This window comes from Desmodus rotundus, chromosome 4 (genome assembly GCF_022682495.2).
Source record: "Desmodus rotundus isolate HL8 chromosome 4, HLdesRot8A.1, whole genome shotgun sequence".
NCBI classification, from domain to species: Eukaryota; Metazoa; Chordata; class Mammalia; order Chiroptera; family Phyllostomidae; genus Desmodus; species Desmodus rotundus.
The window spans coordinates 76,711,334-76,729,586 of NC_071390.1; the positions used below are offsets into that span (position 1 = coordinate 76,711,334).

At 37.6% G+C, this 18,253-nt stretch overlaps 1 protein-coding gene across 17 annotated transcripts in view; it reads right to left on the reverse strand.

Annotated features, from left to right (window-relative positions):
* Positions 1 to 18,253, reverse strand: part of PARD3 (par-3 family cell polarity regulator) — a 715,988-nt gene that overhangs the window by 267,956 nt on the left and 429,779 nt on the right. For 9 of the 17 annotated variants that reach the window (XM_053922267.2, XM_053922263.2, XM_071221246.1 and 6 more), the window contains exons 15-16: positions 17,710 to 17,860; positions 5,570 to 5,759 (exon numbers count right to left, since the gene is read on the reverse strand). In XM_053922267.2, the coding sequence (XP_053778242.1) occupies positions 5,570 to 5,759; positions 17,710 to 17,860 (341 nt within the window). Of the gene's footprint in view, positions 1 to 5,569; positions 5,760 to 17,700; positions 17,861 to 18,253 lie in introns of all 17 variants that reach the window. The other 8 variants (XM_053922257.2, XM_053922260.2, XM_053922261.2 and 5 more) reach the window with 1 other exon arrangement.

The following is an 18,253-nucleotide window of genomic DNA, read 5'->3' on the forward strand; positions in this document are numbered from 1 at the left end:
TATAATTCATTTAAAAAAACTGTGGCTGTATAGGAAGTGATCGAAAATATAACATTAACTTACACTTAGTAATTCTTTCTGCATATGAGTTCTCTCCTCCTGTTTCCCTCTCATAGTGTCCTCACTCTGTTTGATAACACAGCACTATTTCTAAATGATTATCAATAATTAGCCTTATATCTTTCTGTCATTGGAGTGGTTGGAAGTTTGAGGAAAACTCTCTTATGTTAATATAAATATTATCAGCAAACAAGTGACTATAACAAATTGAAAATGAAGAGAAGCTTTAGAAAGGATATATTCTGATCTTATATATCCTTTACCTTGTGTTTCAGAAAAGAAAAAACATACACCTTTATGGCACATAGTTTCATGAGGATGTAGTTTTCTCTGTAATACTTAGCTGAGAAGATCAACTCAACAAATCTTCATTAGAACCTATTCTGATTAAAGCATTATGCTGGGTCCAAGTCAAAATGGTAAGAAAGAAAAGATCTCTGATCTCTACGAGTTCCTAAGAAGAGTTATCAAAGCAGAAGTCTACGGCAGAAGCTGTGGGTGCACACATGGAAGAGTAACAGTGCTTGAGGAAGTCAGGGACAGAACAGCTCAGACCAGACGGCCTGTGATGCGGGCACACCAACACAGCGACTGCAGCAGGGATGATGGCGCACATGGCACATCACCGGTAACAGGACACAGTCTGAAGTGTTTTCCCAATGGAGGCAGCCACGGATGACACAAAATCACTCCTAGTTGTATAAACCTATAAACACTTTGAAATGCGTTGTCAGGTGTTCTATGCACAGCGCATACAATGAAAATCATTTTTCTTTGCACTGGGCACACTGAGAAATAAATAGCTCTCCTGTGTCAGCACTGTGCCACCTTACCTATCTGGCCACGTAGGAGAATGACCCTCCCCAGTTAACTACCTACTGGAATGGAACTACCTACTAGAGGGAACTCTTCCACTCTGTCAGCTGGGTCTGCGGCAGGCTTCCTTACATTCTGATGGAAGCAAGCTTCTCAAAACCTTTATGAAAATTACCCTCTGTATTGGTTGGGTAAAGGACAATGATCTACTTTGGATATGTATCAGAAATTTAGCTGCAATTTACTGAGCATGAAGTAACTGGCTCTTACAGAATAGCTAAACCAAGAATGGTGAGAAGACATCAAGGAAAATGCTTTGATGTCAGGTTTAGTGACCTGGAATGGATTGAGCCCACCTGTCTTACGACCCTCAATAAAGAGAATACTACTTGCTTCATCCATCTTATAAGGCCGGTGAGAGACTTCAGAGATGCAGGTGAAAGCCCTTTGTAAATTGCAAACCACTATGTAAAATAACTTACTACTCAACAAAGATGTTCCTCCTCAAATTACCAAATTACCAAATGAATCCTAATACAAATTAGGATAATGAAAACAGAGTCCTTAAAAACCACACAAAGGAACTGTATAATCCTTTTCAATCTTTTCCACCAAACACAGAGCAGGGCCGCAAGAATGAGGCAAGGTAAGTGCCTAGGGCTCAGAATGTAAGGAAGCACTCACTCTCAGGGTCCTGCAAGTTCTGGGCGGGCACCTGAGATGAGTGGCTCCTCCCATTTTGAACCCTGGGACATGCCTGCCTCACCTTAGTCCTGGCCCAGGCACTGAGAAAGGATGTATCCACACAGACCAAGAGTTTAACTCAAGGCAATGACAATTTTTTTTTTTTTTGGTAAAACAGAATCAGTCTTATGTACTAATAGTTATTTTGTTTACACTCTCAACTAAATTTTTCCATTTTTAACTTAACAAATTTTTCCAATAAAACTCTGAATAAATTTGATGTTCCAGAAAGAAACAAGGTCATATTTATCTTAAAGCCATAAGTGCGCATTCACCTCCCATGATGCTTATACACAATTAATGCTCGAACAACACGGGGGTTAGGGGAGCCGACCCATCACACAGTAAAAATCCACATGTAACTTCTGACTTCCCCAAAACTTAAGCTGCCCTTAGGTACCCTTAGGTACATGGCTTTGGGTCAAGTCCAAAAATCCATGCCTGCTCAAGTCCTCAGTACGAAGCGGTGTGTGTACGTCAGTGCACACAGTCAGCCCTCCGCATCTGCGGACCCTTGACCACAGATGGAAAACAGCACAGGTATCTCCTGAAAAAATCTACACATAAGTGGTCTCATGATGTTCAAGGGTCAACTGTACTATATATGTAGGTATGTATAGCAATAGTGTACATTACATAGAATTACATATTGTTTATACATATTTCCTGAACAGATATGTGCCCATATATTATGCTTATATAGTAAGTATTCACACACCACTATGCTCATAATTCCCAGAGCACATGCACCCAATTCAAACACACAGCCCTACAAGTGGAAAACTAAAACCCATATGATGATCTGATTTGTACTAGAAAACTCTGAATAATGTATTTTCAATAAAATTAATTTTTCTATACATTGAAAGTTGATCTCTTCAACCACTGTGCATGTTTACCAACCTTTTTTTGTATCATGTGAAATATTTTAAAACCTGAACTCCAGTAATGCATAAAATTGGTGAACAGAATGAATTTGAAATACAATTTTAATAGAAATTATAGGTAAAATAATTTTCAAAAAAATACAAACTGTTGTTGCTGATGTTACCTGACAACCACATATGTCATATTTTATAAACTAATTTTATATCCTTTAAAGTTATCTTTTCACTAAAATTAGAATCTGCTATTTTGCTTTCCCCCAAAAAACATTGTTAATATTCCCTAAATCAATTAATGGATTATAAAAAAGTATATTCTATTAGTTAACAAATTAAAATTTTAGCCATTTGCTATATTTAGCCTTCTAGTACAGTGAACTGTAAACATACATAATTTAAATGTCAAATGAGTTTATGAGTTAGTAGGAGTTTTAAAATAACTAAATATTTTTAAACCATGACATATTAATTCTTCCCTATCAATAGACCCACTAAACTAATTCAGATACAATAAACAGCAACCCCAAATACTTAATACATTAGACTGCAGGACTGACAGCTGATTCTTTAAAGAATGTAACCAAATCCAGACCCCCAATGTTATTAAAATTCCAGTTATTAATCCTGTCTTATTGCCCTTTTGTTTCTATAACATTTTCACCCAGGATCAGGGTGACATTGTCAGGCTGAAAAAACTTGTATTTTCTGCTGTGATTCAGAACAGCCGCCATTCTTGTTTCGATAACCCTTTATCCATATTGCTTTCCTTGCCTCACACTCCCCATAGCAAAGTCATACACCTCCTCACCAGTTCATGAACCCCTTAGGGAAGTTAATGCCACAACCATCCCTGCTAGTTATTTATTTATTCTCACCAATACATCCCTTCAATCAGGCCCCAGACAGACCTATTCCTCTAGCCAGCTGCATAATTTCTCATCATGGTGAAGATTCAAGGGCTTTTGTCCCTAAGATGAATGTTGCCAATATCTAACCCTTACTTCTCTGTTGTTGCTTTCCTTTCAGAAAGAGACAAAATCTACAGCAGAAAATGTAAAAGCATCTTCAGAGTTCATATGGGAGTTTAATTTACACTGGAGCTTCCCCTCTAGGTTGAACCCACATTCACAGATGATCTATTACCATGCAGGCTTGAGTGGAGCTCTATTTTTAAATCTTGTGTTTTCAATAAGAGAATTAAAGAGAGAGAAAAGGAGGGAGGGGAGGGGAAGGGAGGGAAGAGGAAGAGAAAAGAAAATAGATAGGGAATTTTCAAGGGTGCAAGTAACAGGTGAGATTGTTTGAAGAGAACACCTGCAGAACTCACTGAGCCCGGGGCAGTACTTCCCGTGCTCATGGGGGAGTGGGGGAAGAGGACTGTGGGGGTTGTTTACTTTGTTGACCACCACTAAAATATTAACACAAGTAAATGCCAGTCCCCTGGACTCCTCCAATCTAATTTTTAATCTTGATACAAGTCTGGGGAAGAGTAGGAAACAGAAATGGATAAGCAGTGAAGGAACAATGCTGTAACATTTAAATATAACATTGCTGATGTATTCATAAAATTCCCCAAAGAAAGGGCAGTAAGAAAATTCTGGTATAATCTTTCACAAGGTTTGTGTTAATTATCACTACAACCTTGCAAGGCCATTGCTAGGGATCCCTTTCCTATTGCTTATTGACATATATAATTACTAGGCATGTAAATTAAAGTGCACATGCACATTCATGGGCCACAAATTGGCTCAATAATATCAAAACCTTACTTCAATTTTGAAAGATACAGGAGTCAAAAACAGCACTACACTGTCCCCAAAGTCACAATGCTAGGAGGAAGTACAAAGCATTGTAAGTAGTACATTATACCACTCTTAAAAAACAAAAAAACACTCTCCATTCCCAGGACATATCAACTACTAATTTGGCCAAAGTCATCTAATTTTGATAAACGTTGAGTCACCTTAACAATTTGCTTAGAATTTATTAACTTAATAGAAAAACAATTCATCAAATTGACACTGATCTAAAGTAATTAATAGTGAATTAAAAAATGAGTAGGGTTTTTAGTTAGTGACAGTTTTGTTGTTATTTTGGCTGAATTATTGACTGTAGCCCTGGAAAGGCTAAAGCAATCGGGCAAGTTTAGGGGCCTGGAGGGAATCTTTTCTTACAAGAGTGACAATTGAGAGCATTAAAGCCATGCACACAGAACACTGCTGTGACGAACAAACTGACTGTAACTGCTCAGTGATGCACCACCCTGGGCGACCAACCTGCAGCCTGAGGGCCACACGCACTCGGGGTGGCTATGAACGTGGCCAAACACAAAATTGTAAATTTACTTAAAACATTACGAGATTTTTTTTGTCATTAAATGTCACAATGTACTTAATGTGTGGCCCAAGACAACTCTTCTGCTTCAAGTGTGGCCCAGAGATGCCAAAAGGTTGGATACCCCAAAAGACAAACGGTGTCTATATTGGGTTGGCCAAAAAGTCCGTATGGTTTTTCCATAAAAGACACATTTTTCATTTTCAGCAAAAACTTTATTGATTTGGATATTCTGAGTATGTTGGCTGTCTCCCATGTGGTACTATGTTGCTTGTTTTCAATTAATGTCTCAATTTGATCACTATCAACTTCAACTACTCTACCCGATCATGGAGCATCGTCCAGTGAGGAATCTCCAGCACGAAACTTCACAATGCACTTTTGACACATTTGATCAGTCACAGCACCTTCTCCACGCACTGCACAAATCTCTTTTTGCATTTCAGTTGCATTTTTACCTTTCTTGAAATAATAAAGCATAATGTGCCAAAATGTTGCATATTTTTCCATCTTCAATATTAAAATGGATACATAAAAATTCACCAATTTTAATAAGTTTTTTTTAAATGCACACTGATATGAGAGCTGTCACAACACAATCTAACAAAATTGTTTTGAACAAAGTTAAAGACAACTAAGCGCTACTACAGCCATCTTACAGAAAAAATAAACAAACTTTTTGCCAACCCAATAATTGACGAATGTCTTCCAGCCTTGGAGTGTGATCTTACCAGTCTGCTGAATCACTGATGGCAGCCTTAGGCCAGGGGCCACGGTCTGTCATCACGAATCCCACATCATCGTGCGAACTGGAAGATGACTGGTCGGAGAGATGTGGAGGAAGCACCGGCAACCTGTCATCTTCTATAATGACAGTGTCATCTTGGGGCATATTCACTGTGGGGGACAACTGGTATTTACCTGTCCAGTAAAAAAAAAAAGAGAGAGAAAAAGATATTCTAGACTTGCTCTAAGAGTTAATATTAATACATTGCTACCTCAGAAAAGACTAAATTCCCAAACATCTGTTCAACCTGGTAGAACAAAACAGAATTAAGGAAATATATTTTTCATAAATGAATGTCAAATGGAGACCTCAAGTCTATTCCTTTTGCTGCTGCCAGAGCCATGTAGCCCTAGGAGGAATATTAAATTTCTCTGGTTTTAAGTTTCCTAAAGGTATAGGTGATCTCCAGAACATCTAATGTGAAAATGCTACATAGTTTCTAAGTTATAAAAGTAATTTGAAATTTTTTACCAGGAAATTTAGAGGGAAACCCTGCAGACTTAGCTCAACCATTCACCCATTCATTCATGTAGTAGGTATAAAAGAAAGACTTAATCTCTGCCCCTACATATCTCATACTCTAGAGAAAGAGACATACATATAAAAGGTGGTAACGCATTGGTGCTGTGACCGACATTCATTCCTAAGTGATCGTTGATGCCTGGGTAGCTAGAGACAGAGGATGCTTGGAATCTTAATAAAAGTTAACATCACAGTTGGGTTTGGAATAACAAGTAAGGTCTTTTCTCCTAGAGAAATGATGACATTAATTCTAGACATGACCAGCATTATCATAAATGCACGATGGAGAAAAGCCCACAGTACATTCAGGTGGCACATTAACAATGAGTATAGGCAGAACCAAGACCGTGGGGGTAGTAGCATTGGGAAGATGGTGGCAGAGTAACTGGAAGCTGAGCCCACTTGCTTATGCCACCAGCACAGATTTTCAGCTGATCTTCCAACAAGTGACCTGAACAATCAATGGAACCTCAGTGAAATGAATTTCTGAAGCAAGGAGTACAAAGGATACTTTGAACCACCCACACTTATACAACAGCAAACAAGATGTGGTAGGTGGTGTGACTCTCAGTCAGCCAGCCAGAGGAAAAACCCACGAAAGAACGAACCAACAACTAAAACCCAACTACAAAACCAGAGGCCACATAAAGAGTACAAAGGGCATCCCAAGAGCATCCAACTCAGGAGATCAAGGAGACTGCACCGCTGAATCCGACAGGTCTCCTACAACAGAAGGTTGCACCAGGAAGACAGGGAGTCAACGCAGATCAATCTAATATGCAGAAACAAACAAAAAGAGTCCTCTCAAATGGGGACACAAACAACCCCAAATTGAAAGGAAAGGAGGAATCCTCAGAAATAGTGCTAAAGAAATTGAGGAAGCAACTTATCAGACATAGAGGTCAAAATAGCAGATATAAGGATGCTCAAGGAGCTCAGTGAGAACTACAAGGAACACTATGGGAGCTACAAGGAATGTAGTAGGAACAACATCAGCATGAAAAAGGACATAGAAATTATAAAAAGAGCCAGGAGAAAATGAAGAATACAGTATCTGAAATGATAATTAAACTAGAAGGAATTAAAAGCAGGCCATATGAAGTAGAGGTTTGAATCAGTGAGTTAGGGGACAAGAAAGAACAAACAAACCCAGAGAGGGAAACAAAATGAAAAAAGACTCAAAAAGAATGAAGATATTTTAATGGATATGGAGGACAGCATGAAACGTAATAATATTTACATCATAGGGAAATGAGAAGGAGCAAAAAAGGAGCAAGGGATAGAAAACCTGGTTGAAAAAGTAGTAACAGAAAACTTCCCTAACTTAAGGAAAAGTCACACAAGTCCAAGAAGCACAGAGGGTCGCAATCAAGAGGAACCCAAAGAAGCCCACTCCAAAACCCATCATAATAAAAATGGCAAACTTTAGAGACAAACAGAGAATCTTAAAGGCAGCAAGGGAGAGAGAGCTAGTAACATACAAAGAGTTCCAATAAGACTATCGGGTCATTTCTCAACAGAAACACTACAAGTCAGAAGGGCATTGCACAAAACATTCCAAATAATGAAAAACAAAGACCTGCAACCAAGAATACTCCACCCAGCAAGGCTCTCATTGAAAATGGAAGGAGAAATAATGAACTTCCCACCCACACAAAAAAAAGGTAAAAGAGTACATCTCCAGGAAACCAGCACTGCAAGACATGCTAAAGGGACTCCTTTAAGAACATGAAGAAAAAGAGATAGAGAGAGAAGAACACAGGAGCAAAGGGGAAAAATGGCAATGAATAAGTACCTATCAATAATAACCTTCAATGTAAATGGATTAAATGCTCCGATCAAAAGACGTTGGGTAGCTGAATGGATAAGAAAGCATGACCCACACATATGCTGCCTACAAGAGACCCACCTCAGAACAAAAGATCTAAACAGGCTGAAAGTGAAAGGATGGTAAAAATATTCCAATCAAATGGACAGGAAAAAAAAGCTAGGATAGAAATACATATATCAGACAAAACAGACTTTAAAACAAAACCCATACAAAAAACAAAGTAGGTCACTATATAATACTTAAGGGAGTAGTACAGCAACAAGATATAACCCTTGTAAACATATATGCACCCAACATAGGAGCAGCTAAATATATAAGGAAAATCTTAGAGGACTTCAAGAAATATATCAATGGGAACACAGTCATCTTGGTAGATTTTAACACATCACTTTCAACAATGGATAGATCTTCCAAATGAAGAATCGACAACAATATTGTGGCACTGAATGACATTTTAGATCAATTGGACTTAATTCATATCTACAGAATATTTCACACCAAAGAAGCAAAATACATATTCTTTTCAAATGCTCATAAACCATTTTCAAAGACAGACCACACATCAGGACACAAAACAAGCCTCAAAAAATTCAAGAAGGTTGACATCCATCAAGTGTCTTCTCAGATTACAACAGCTTGAAACTAGAAACCAATCTCAAGGTAAAAACTCAAGACATTCAAAAGATGCAGACTGAATAACATGTTATTAAAAAATTGAGTTAACAATCAGATCAAGGAAGAAATCACAAAGTATCTGGAAACAAATGAAAATGAACTCACAACAGTCCAAAATTTATGGGACACAGTGAAGGCAGTCCTGAGAGGGAAGTTCATAGCCATGCAGGCCTACCTAAAGATAGAAAAATCTCAAATAAGCAATCCAAAGCTACATCTACATGAACTAGAGAAACAACACAACCAAAACCCAGAGTGAGTAGAAGGAAGGAAATAATTAAGACCAGAACAGAATTAAATGATATAGAAACTAAAAAAAACAAACAAAACAAAACAATTCAAAGGATCGATGAATTCAGCAACTAGTTCTCTGAGAAGATAAACATAATTAACAAACCTTTAACCAGACTCGTCATGAAAAAAGAGTGGACCCAAATAAAATCAGAAACGAAAGAGGAGAAGTTACAACTGATACCACAGATACACAGAGGATTGTAAAAAATCGGTATGACCAACTATATGCTAAGAAATTGGAGAACCTGAGTGAAATGGATACATTTCTAAAAACATACAATCTTCTAAAACTGAATCAAGAAGAAGCAGAAAGCCTGAATAGATCAGTAACAACCAGTGAAATTGAAGCAATAATCAAAAATCCCAGGCACACAAAAGCCCTGGACTGGATGGCTTCCAGGCAAATGTTACCAAACATTACAGGAAGAACTAACTCCTATCCTTCTCAAACTATTCAAAAAGATTCAAGAGGAAAGACTCCCAAACTCTTTTTAGAGGCCAGTATCATCCTAATTCAAAAACCAGGTAAAGACACAGCAAAGAAAGAAAAGTACAGGCCAATATCTCTGATGTACATAGAAGGTAAAATCCTCAACAAAATATTGGCAATCTAAATCCAGCTATACATTAAAAAGATTATATACCATGATCAAGCAGGATTCATCTCAGAGATGCAAGGATGATACAATATTCACAAATCAATAAATGTAATACACCCCATAAACAAAATGAAGGATAAAAATCAAATGATCATATCAATGGATGCTGAAAAAGCACTTCATAAAATCCAGCACCCATTTATGGTAAAACATTCAGCAAAGTGGGGATAGAGGAAGGACACCTCAACATAATAAATGCCATATATGAGAAACCTACAGCCAACATCATATTCAATGGGCAAAAACTAAAAGCTTTTCCCTTAAGATTAGGAACTACACAAGAGGGTCTGCTTTCACCACTCTGACTCGACATAGTACTGGAAGTTCTAGCCACAGCGTTCAGACAAGAAAAAGAAATAAAAGGCATCAAAATTGGAAAAGAGGAAATAAAGCTGTCATTATACACAGATGACATGATAATTAATGAACATAGAAAATCCTATAGTCTCTCAGTGAATTTCCCAAAAGAGCAGGATACAAAGTCAGTATTTGGAAATCAATGGCATTTTTATACACCAACAACAAACTACCAGAAAGAGAAACTAGGGGTAAAAATCCCATTTACTATAGCAACAAGAAAAATAAAGCACCTAGGCATAAAGTTAACAAAGGAGGTGAAAGACCTATTTTCAGAAAACTATAGAACACTGAAGAAAGAAATTGAGCAAAGTAGAAATAAATGGAAGCATGAACTGTGTTCATGGACCCGAAGAATTATCATCATAAAATGTCCATACTAGCCAAAGCAATCTATAGATTCAACCTAACTCCTATTAAAATACCAATGGCATATTCCACAGATCTAGAACAAATAATTCAAAAATATATACGCAACCAAAAAAGACCCCAAATAGCCATAACAATCTTGAGAAACAAGAACAAAGTTGGAGGTATCACAATACCTGGTATCAAATTATACTACAAGGCCACTGTAATCAAAACAGTCTGGCACTTGCATAAGAATAGACACATAGATCAATGGAACAGAATAGAGAGCCCAGAAATAAACCCATGTCTCTACGGTCAATTAATATTTGACAAAGTGGGTAGGAGCATACAATGGAATAAAAATAGTCTCTTCAATAATAGGTGTTAGGAGAACTAGGCTGGTAAATGCAAAGAAATGAAACTAGACCACCACTCTTACATCATACACCACAATAAACACAAAATGGATAAAAGACTTATAGATATAAGCCATGATACCATAAATGTCCTGGAGGAAAACATGAACATCCTAATTTCAGACATCCCACACAGTGATATTTTTGTCAATATATCTCCAAGGGCAAGTGAAATAAGGGAAAAAATAAACAAATGAGACTGCATCAAATTAAAATGCTTCTGCATTGAAATAAAAAGGGAACCGACCATATCGAGAACATATTTGTCAATGATACATTGGACAAGGGTTTAATCTTCAAAGTATATAAAGAACTTACACAACACCGGAAAGACAGAAATCCGATTAATAAAATGGGCAAAGGACCTGAATAGACACTTCTCCAAGAAGGACATACAGATGGCCAACAGACACATGAAAGGATGCTCAGCATCACTAGCCATCAGAGAGATGCAAATTAAAACCACAGTGAGATACTACCTCACACCTGTCAGAATGACCATCATTAATAAATCAACAAACAACAAGTGCTGGGGAGGATGTGAAGAAAAGGGAACCCTAGTGCACTCCATAAGAACCCTAGCTGGTAAGAATGCAGACTGGTCAGCTCCTGTGGATAACAGAATGGAATTTCCTCAAAAACTGAAAAGTACACTGCCTTTTTACCCAGCAATTCCACTGCAGGTAACATACCCTAAGAATCATGAATCACCAATTCAACTTAAGTACCTCTATGTTCAAAGCAGTGCTATTTATAATATCTAAGTGCTGGAAATTTACTATGTACCCATCAGTAAATGAGTGGATCAAAAAACAGTGGTATATTTACACAAAGGAATACTATGCAGTAGAGAGAAAGAACTCCTATCTTTTGTGACAGCATGGATGGAACTGGATGTATTATGCAAAGTGGAATAAGCCAGTTGGTGAAAGACAAATACTGTATGATCTTACCTAGAAGGGGAATGTAATGAAGAAAATACACTAACAAGCAACATAGAACAAGAGACATAGAACAGACTTACAGTTACCTGAGGGGAGGGAGGAGGGCAGTAATCATGCAAAGGGGAAAGGACTAGTCAAAAACATGTATGAATTACTCAGGGACATGGACAACGGTATATGGATTGACTGGGGGAATGGGAGGTGGGCTGGCCAGAGGACGGCAAAGGATGAAAAACTTTGGACAATTGTAATGTAACGCTTAAAAATTTTTTTAAAAAAAGCGTAAAGAGAATGTGTGGGGGGGGGGGGGAAGACCTTGAGGGAGAGAGCACAGCTGATCTGACTACCCAGTGACTTTTCAGCCCAAGACAGGGGAGTCAGTAAATTTGTATTTATTCAATTAGGATATAGTGTTCTTGGTACAGAAAGTCCCAGAACTATCTCACTGAAGAGTTTCTTTCAGGAAAGTCTGCCCAGGTTCAAGGATCGGCATGACACGTATTTATGTTTCTTGAGGCAAAATTTTGATTCAAGGCCCTGAATCCTTAAAGATAAAGCTGGGGTCCAAATGATGCCCTCTTCCTCCCCAAAATGCCTACAATCTGGCTACCTCCCAAAACCTTCTGAGCAACAACTCTGGATGAAGCTTTGATCCACGTGGACACCGTGTGGGAGGCCATGTGCACAGAAGTCTGCAGCATGGGGTGACACGGGCCCACTGGCCTGGCTCTCCCAACAAAGTGAGAGACAGTGACAATTTCCTTTCACCTTACGGAAGATGGAAGAACTCTCATTGTAAGCCCAATGTCCAAATATGTTAAAAAGGATTGTGGCACTGTTCCAACGCGGCCACCATTGTACACAGGGTGCACTTTTCCTGTCTTATAAAGTATTGCTTAAAACAGCACAAGAGCAATGTATAGAAAGTCTGTGAACATTTCAGCATCAGTCTTAAGATTTAATTTTTAAAGTAAGTGATAATTCTTTTTTTAACATTATTATGGAAATTTTGGGATGACAAACACATGGTCTTGAATGATTTCTAAAAATATAAATTATTCTAGATATTACAACAAAGAAACAAAAATTAATTTTATATGTATCTTTTCAGGACAACCCACAGAAGTAACCACGCTAAAAATTTCTAATGCATTCATTATTTAGCACCAACTACTACTCTATTATAGAAACACTACATGTTCACTAAAACTTCTATTCAGCATTTTATGAAGAAAAACACTATTCTGATTTGAAATGCACCCATTTCGACAAACTATGAAAACTAGCAACTTTTTATGAGTTCATAATAAAAATGTACATCAAATTTAATACTTAATCATTTGCCTTTCCTAAATTTAAGTCACTCACTTATTCCTACTAGAGTTTTAGGATATTAGAATAAAAGACAGCAATCTGCTCAATAAAATATCATTTATAAATAAGGTCAGACATTCTAACACTACTATCCAAAGAAATATTTCCTTCTCAAGACATACTCTTTCCCCCAGAAGTGTACAGAATAACAAAACCAGAATTTTCCCTGACAGCTCACCACTGACAAAGCATGTGTCAAAGCATTAAATGCCAAGTCCTCACACAGCCAAAATGTACTGGAAGGCAATACTATGGTGTAATTATAGTGCACTCATTTTTAACACAACTAAAACCCTTGGGCTTACACAATATATTCTGAGAGACAGACAGCCTAATAAGCACTAGGGAACCCTGAATGGGTCTTCATTTGAAAATCCTTTTTCATCAGATGTTTTGAGTAGAAATACTGTACCTTTCGTGATCCAAAATATTATACATAAACAGCAAGAAATTTCCCTGATAGGAAGATAAGAATTTAGCTTTTTCCTCTCACCCATGATTCTGGAGGCTAACATCTTAAAAAATTTGAGAATTCATATTTTCTATCAATATTCCACTTCTTAACATGCTTACTAGGAATACAGTTTTAGTATCTGCCTCCACGGATACATAGGGGTAATGGATGGCCAACTTGTCTAACTACATACTGTGCCAAACTCCACCTAGTCAATACCTTTTCTTAAAAAAATATTTTATTTTTAGAGAGAGGGGAAGGAAGGGAGGAAGAGAGGGAGAGTAACATGAATGGTTGACTCCCATGCATCCCTCCTCAGGGAGACCTGGCCCGCAACCCAGGCATGTGCCCCGAACTAGGAATCAAACTGGCGACCCTTTGGTTCACAGGCCTTCGCTCAATCCACTGAACTACACCAGCTGGGGTTGGTCAATACCACATAACAGCGTATGCTGTGCGTGGCTCATCATAAATGTGAACTTTTGGAGGATGACTAGAAAAGTCTTTGATCTATTTTTTGATGGATAAATATTCCTTTGTCCTCAAGTTGTTAACCAACAACTACAAACTAAGAGTTAAACCAGTTAATGTGCTGCGGAGGAGTGAAACAATGAGATGCAGAATGATTGTTTACTAAACATTTATTCATTGGCACATTTACATGGAAAGTGATGTTCCACGAGACACTAAAAACAGATGAAATAAGGAAAGTTTTTCCATTGATTTGACCCACAATAAAAATATTAATATTCCATTTTTCTAATTTCTAACAAGTTAATATAATATGAACATAAATACTTTTAAACACACCACAAATGTATGAATATAAAAGCTACTAAGGTTAAATTCTAAAACAGATACAACAGATTTTGGATTTGCCTTAAACAGAAAAATTCTCCAGATTAAAACATTTGAAAAAATATGAAGTTCAATGCTTCCAAATGTCAGCTTGTGATTTTATGAATTGAACATGTTGGTTAAATAAGCTATGCCCAGTACTGTTACTGTTACCATTATTACTTAAGACAGTCCAACAATCTGTAAAATATTTTTAAGACTTTTAAAAGAAAGAAATCCTATACAAACTCACTACAGAATTCTTTCTGATGAATGTCCAGGATGACTCTTTTTAAATGCAGGACTGTGGAATGTCAGCCAATGTGGAGAATGTTTGGAGATATTCCACCTTTGGCTGCAAATCTGGCTGACCCCCACCAAAAGCTAAAGAGATGGAACAGTCTGAGTAATGGAGGACTCAGGACTCACAAAAATATACATCGTAATTTTGGTGCAGAAGCACAGATACTCTGCAGCTTTGGACTTGTCATTTAATTTCTTTGGTCTAAAATTCCCCTGACCAGAAGATAAGGAGGTTGGCCTACAAGGTTTCTAAGGGTGTTTCCAAAGATTAACTTCTTTGATTCGTAGATCACAGTGGTTGCCAGAATGGACTAGATTCTAGAGACTGTCTAATGCTTTTTACTTAAAGATGTGCATACTTATAAAACGGTGGTAAGGAAGAACGAATATCACAAATTGTGTGATCTCAGCAGTTCCCACAGAAGGCTATTTTAAGAAACAGGAAATAATAAAAAGCAAAATAAAAATCACCATGGGATCTTGGGACTTTGTTCCTTAATTAGTTAAGTGGGAAAGTGTGGCTGATAACACCTGACATCCTTCCAACTCCAACTACCCTTCCTTTTCTCATCTATTTTTTAGAAGCTTCTTTCCCAGGATGTGCTCCCATGTGAATCAGTCAGAATGCCTCAAAGCTCATTTCAGTCTATGTGAGAAATAATTTACATAAAAACTTACCCTGTTTGCATAGAATAAGTCATTCCTTAATGTAGTCAGCTGGAATTTCAATACTAAGTTCTAAGATCGTGGAGTAAATACCACCACATCCACTACTGTCTACACGTGAGTTATTCTAAAAGTGTAGAAGACAACCATTAACCAAACAAGATCTGTCTGAGACATTTTCATGTATGTAGATACTATGCAAATCAATAAATACTATTACTATTGATAGAAATTCAGTGCTCTAGTATCTTATATTTGGTACCTTGTTTTGGCTTTTTGTTGTAAGGTAACATCTTTTGTAAGATTTGAACTTTAAGGGGGAACTTACTTAACAAAGAGTATTTACGTGTTGGGGCCAATGATATTGGAATGGGAACAGAGACTGAGGAATTCTCACGTTTGCAAAACTAAAGATAAATCTAAGTACATGCATTTTTCAGGGTAAAATGATACGGGATCCGTAGTTTCCAGTACAACATGTAAAGAAACTGTCTTAACAAAATACCCAATTATTCAATATCAGTATGGCCTAGCATACAATGTAGAATCTGCCACCCCCTAGCCCGAAAGAGCATGCACAGTACATCACAAAGCACACAGCTGGGAGGGAAGTTACTGCCCTGGGAGAAGCATCTAGAGTTTTAAAAGTCCATTACATCTCTAGCAGAGGGAGGGGGAAAAAATGCCAACTACAAGGCAAATGTAAGCAGACTACTGAATCCATGGCTAACAAAATCAGGGCAACAGACTATAAAGAAAGTGAAGGAGCCGCAACCCATATATACAGCATTTCAAAAGGTCACTAAAGGTGAATCTGGGGTGGGGTTTTTTGGTTTATTTTATAGTTTTAGTTTTTCGCCTTCCTCTGAAGCATCAGGGATTGGAGGCAGGACTCCGGTTACAGGAACTGGTGGACCAATGGTGTGATTCAGTATGGCAAGTCCTATGTTCCTATAATAAAGGGGAAATTACAGCATATCACTTTGTATACACACAGATGCAGGGACACATGCACTCTCTCTCTCTCAAGGGCTCTGTTTTTTCATCAATAAAAAGTATTTAACAAAGATAAAGTTTTATACCAACTCCAAGAAAATATGGGAAATCCAACAGCAGTGAAGAGAGTGATCAGTAATAAGCAGAGATCGATGGGATAAATTAAGTGCAATGCCTATCACCTAATAGGCACAGTGTCTTTTGCATCCTTCCCCTGCTTTCACTGTCAAGCATGCAGAAGGAAGAATGGTGACAAAACAAAATTACAGTTGCCATGTCTAAATTCTATGTGTAACAAGATAATTGAGAATTTAGCAATTTTTCCAAACTAGAAAGCTACAGGGATTTGAGGAATAACACAGAAAATGTGTTATGACTGTGTTTATGTATTTTTCCTATCATGCCCAGTAGAAAGTTCTTTGAAGGGAGAGAATGTTTCTATTCATCTTTCTATCTACAAGAAAAGTGTACACAATGCCTGGCCAATAGAAGGCTTTGCATAAACATCCACTGATGAATGAAGTAAATTCTTCCTCTAGTGAAGTTTCAGAATGGAATCTTTAAATGTATTAAATCTATACTTAATATAATCAAAATGGAGTAAAATTTAGGGTTTTACTTTATATTAGCAAAACATAGCAGCAATAAAAGTGTTTTATGTCAGGTGCTATTTTAATCAAAACAGCTTGTTTTGTTTTAAACTTGAAAACTCTCCCAAGGTAATCCCAAGATGATCAGTTCAGTACACGCAAACAGTCCTGCGGCAAAGCAAGTCTTTGTTAACTGGATCCGTCGGCAGAAGCTCCTGTGCTACTGAGCAAGTGCGAACAACCTCATTACCCACTGGGGGCCGTGCACACAGCACGGTGTTGAATCCAAACAAAGGATGCAAAAACCTCGTGTCAGGATTTAAAAATGAAGGCTTAGAGATGCAAGTAAAAAATGGGGCCCTCTTATTAAGTGCAAGCCAAATAAATGTCAGTATCTCATGCACACGTATATAAGTGGGTAAGGATTTTTTCTCACCTTCTAAACAGTGCTACTGTGAATGACACGTAATTTTTTGAAGCCCCCTTGCCATAAACCACTAAATTTTGATTTTTTAAAAAATACAGCTTAATTTATTATCTCAAACAAGCTAAGAATATCTTGATCACTAGAAAATATTTCTAGGGGATTCCTTTCTTTTTTTTTTCCTTCCACGTCACAGGATCTGAAACTTACTTAACAAAATCAATGTATTGATTTCGTCTCTTCACATTAACACTTCCTGACTGATTATAATGAACCTGCTCTTTTCCTCTTCAAAACATGGCCCTCCTTTACATTAGTATTACATTAATAACCTCTCCGCAAACCAATAAAAGCATTAAAATAAGATGTGATAAAGTTTTACCTGACTCACCCATTATCCTACTGAGTGCAGCATTTCTTGTGGGGGATTCATCAAGCCCCTCAATCCCACTGTAGAGGGAATGGGAAATTCTTCGTTCTCTGTCATCCAGCACTGTTTCAATGGGCAGCTCAGGTCCAGAGGGACTCCCAGGTGACTTCAGCTGCAGAGAAAGGGGGGCAAGGGAGAGTCAGGACTAGAGGCCCATTAGCAGCATGAGGGGATTATAACAACTTGCCCAAGGCCTGTATCCAACTGGGTACCAAATGAACTAGAACTTTTCACCCTGGACCACAGTAATTTGTGATGGCAGCTCTGCCTAATGACCGACTTCCGTGCCACTTTACACTGTACCTCCCGTGAAGTTCTGTCAGTTTTCAACCACTAGAAGAAAAATATGTGTATTAAAAGCTTTTTTAAAAAAAACACCTACCTTGTTGCTTATTTTTTCAGCCTGACTGTTAGTGTCTGTTGAAGTCAATTTAAGTTATGATTTAATTCAAACTTCTTCACAAGATGCTGCTCTGCACAAGGCATACTTTATCAGAATGGAGGC